General features: G+C 54.8%; 1 protein-coding gene and 1 long non-coding RNA gene across 4 annotated transcripts in view; one reads left to right on the forward strand and one right to left on the reverse strand.

Moving 5' to 3' along the window:
- Positions 1-3,047, forward strand: part of LOC116834644 (uncharacterized) — a 323,581-nt gene that overhangs the window by 73,158 nt on the left and 247,376 nt on the right. The window lies entirely within an intron of this gene.
- LOC116834649 (uncharacterized) overlaps positions 1-3,047 on the reverse strand; it is a 39,702-nt gene that overhangs the window by 15,593 nt on the left and 21,062 nt on the right. For both annotated transcript variants that reach the window (XM_075069351.1, XM_075069349.1), the window contains exon 4: positions 1,947-2,104. In XM_075069351.1, coding sequence (XP_074925452.1) covers positions 1,947-2,104 — 158 coding nt within the window. The remainder of the gene's footprint in view (positions 1-1,946; positions 2,105-3,047) is intronic.

Raw genomic sequence — 3,047 nt, forward strand, 5'->3', positions numbered from 1 at the left:
AACTTGCCGGCCAGCTGGAGCAGCAAACGGGGCGAGGGGGGGGCAGAAACCAACCTGCTGGCCGGCTGGAGCAGCAAATGGGGGGGCAGGAATTCCAGGAAACCTGACAGCCGGTCAGAGCAACGAAGGGTGGGGAGGGGCGTGAAACAAACTGCCCGGCCGGCCGGAGTGGCAAAGGGAAGAAAAAACAAAAAACCAAAAAGAAAAAAAAATACCTGCGGGGCGATGGGAGCGCGGGTGCAGGGGGACTCCCAGCCCTGCAGACCCTGGGCAGCAGAATGCACACCCCAGCTAGTGGGGGGGAGGGGGAGAGAGAGAAGGGGCCGGCCCTGGCTCTGCCCACACTCCACCCCTTCCATTAGGCCCCTTCCCTGCCCCACCTCTTTCCACCCCTTCCCTGCCCCAATCCAACCCCTTCCCTGAAGTCCCCACCCCAGCGTTGCCCCCAAGGGGTGCAGGTGGTGTGCAGGGTGCGGCAAGGGGCTCAGGGCAGGGAGTGCAGGAGGGGTGTGGGATGTGGCAGGGGGCTCAGGGCAGGGGGTTGGGGTGCAGGAGGGGTGTGGGATGTGGCAGGGAGCTCAGGGCAGGAGGTTGGGGTGTGGGATGTGGCGGGGGCTCAGGGCAGGGCATTGGGTGCAGGAGAGGTGTGGGATGTGACAGGGGGCTGAGGGAAGGGAGTTGGGTGTGGGATGTGGCAGGGGGCTCAGGGCAGGGAGCTGGGGTGCAGGGTTCAGACTCCAGCCTGGCGCTGCTTACCTACAGCAGCTCTGAGGTGGCAGCGGCATGCACCAGGGCCAGGGCAGGCTCCCTCTCTGCCTCTCCTGGCCCCCGGCCCTGCATTGCTCCGTTCCAGGAAGCAGCTGGAACTGTGACCCTGCAGCCCCTGGGGGAGGGGGAGGGGGAGGGGCTCAGGGTTCTGTGCCTGCACTGCTCTTGCCGCCCCTCTAGGTGCTTCCCATGAAGCTCCCATTGGCCGCGGTTCCTTGTTCCTGTCCAATGGGAGCTGCGGGGGGCGGTGCTTGGAAGAAGGCAATGCCGGAGCCCTCTGCCTCCTCTCCCCTGGCCCAAAGGGGCTTGCTTCCAGCTGCTTCAGAGAGCAGCGTGGGACAGACCCCTGGTCTATAGGTTCATACTGGTCCTTTATGGCTTTAAAAATCTATGACTCTCTGGGCCTCAGTTTCTCCACCTGTGAAGTAGGGATGATGCTGCCTCCTCCCAGCCCCCAACTTTACCTTTGTAATAAGCTTTGCAAGCTACCCACAAAAAGCATTATAAGTGCTTAAATGACTTTGCAGAGTCACTTCAACTATAAAAGCTGGAGACTGACGCCTCCAGCCTCCTTAAAGGTGTTATCAGCTTCAGTTCTCCAGGTGGAATCTTCATTCCTGGGAAGAACCCAGCTGGTTCTTTTGACTTGCAAGCAGGGCAGTTGGGCTCTGGAAGTCATTGGGCATGAAAACCACCCTTGTGCAGAGTTGGTTTATGCACCAGTGAAGCCCAGAGGGTTTCAGTGGGATTTCAGTGGCTCACAGGCTTAGTGCCAGCTCTCTACACAGGGGTGAGTATCTTTTAAAGCCTCCATTTTCTTTTGGGGGGACTGGAGCACTTCTCCCCTCCTGCTTCTGTCTGTACCCTAAGCTGGAACAAGGGAGAAGCAGAGCTAAACAAAAAGCTCGGTGATCATGCTGCTGCACTGTACAAGACTGGAGGTCATTTTTCTTTTAGGCCGAATACCTTGTGCTAATCTTCCTGCTGCTGATGGTTTTACAGATGCTCTGGTAGCCCCTGAGCCTCTCCCAGGATGGACAGTAGAAGCTGAAGTTCTAGGAAGGCTCCTTGAAGCTTATAAAGGGAGAATGTCCACCTGTTTGTCCCTTCAGGGCAGTTTCTTCAGTTTTCCCTGGGGGTCTCAGATCCAGGGAGCAGAGAAGGGATCTAGGACCTACCTGCTATATGGAGGCAGAGGGAGATGGGCTGGCTGAAGCGGCTGCTAGGGCAGTCATTGAACTGTCCTGGTGTGGGGCTGCTGAGGGCATAGATGGAGGGGTCCCGGGTTACGGAGCAGCAGCTGCACCGACTCATGGACATGTTACCTGGCTGGCGGCTGAAAGAGGCAGAGACACAAATTAGAAGAAAATATGATCTGGAATCCAGACTGTTGGTGCTCCTGACTAAATAGCAGGGTGCATGCACCAGGCGCGGAAGTTGATGCCATATACATCTGCTTTCCCCACCAAAATAAAGAGCTGGGGGAGAGACTTCCCTTCCTCTATCACCCCTAGCCTTCTGGAAAGAAACTCAAGAGCTCTTTGGAACCTCTCAAGACAGAAGATTGTAGTGTCTTCAACACACCCCTTCTCTTCCAGCATGCCACTGTCTACCCATTTCCTCCATTCCATTCACCCATCTCCAAAGGTGATGCAGCTCTACGCAGAGTCCACCAGGGGGAGGGTTTCAGTGGATGTACAGCCTGGCCAGAGTAGGGTGATTACCCATCCCTTATTCTGAGAAGTATTGAAATGTATTAAAACCCACAATAAGGACATTTGAAACATTCCATTCAAGCTGAGGATAATTGCATTGTATACCTGAGGCAGTCGAAATGTACACCGGGGAGAAAAATCAATGACATGTAAAGAGAAATGGTGTTTCCCTAAAATGTCCCTGAAACAAAGTGTTGTCCCTTGTTTTTCATGTACTTTCCCTTAATTCCAGCCAACAAAGGTGGCCACCTGAGGCCAGAGTGAGCTGGCCTAATAAGGGAGATGCTTGCACTGGATTTGTGAGGTTCGAGCTCAGGATGCAGTTGCTGGCCAGGGTGGGAGACAATGGAACAAAGCAGCTAAAAATTAAGACAGGGACCAAATTCCCCAGCTTAGATCCCAGGGATTAAGGATGGAGCTGTGATGAACTGGGAATGTTCTTAATGTTGCTCTGAATACTGTGTTGGTGCCTCAGTGTCCCCTATGCAGTTCTTAAGTATCTAGGTGGTGGAATAAGGGTATATGATTTGCACAGCAAAGGGCCAGAGCACCTAAATGCCTGAC

Source organism: Chelonoidis abingdonii, chromosome 9 (genome assembly GCF_003597395.2).
Source record: "Chelonoidis abingdonii isolate Lonesome George chromosome 9, CheloAbing_2.0, whole genome shotgun sequence".
In the NCBI taxonomy this organism is placed as follows: Eukaryota; Metazoa; Chordata; order Testudines; family Testudinidae; genus Chelonoidis; species Chelonoidis abingdonii.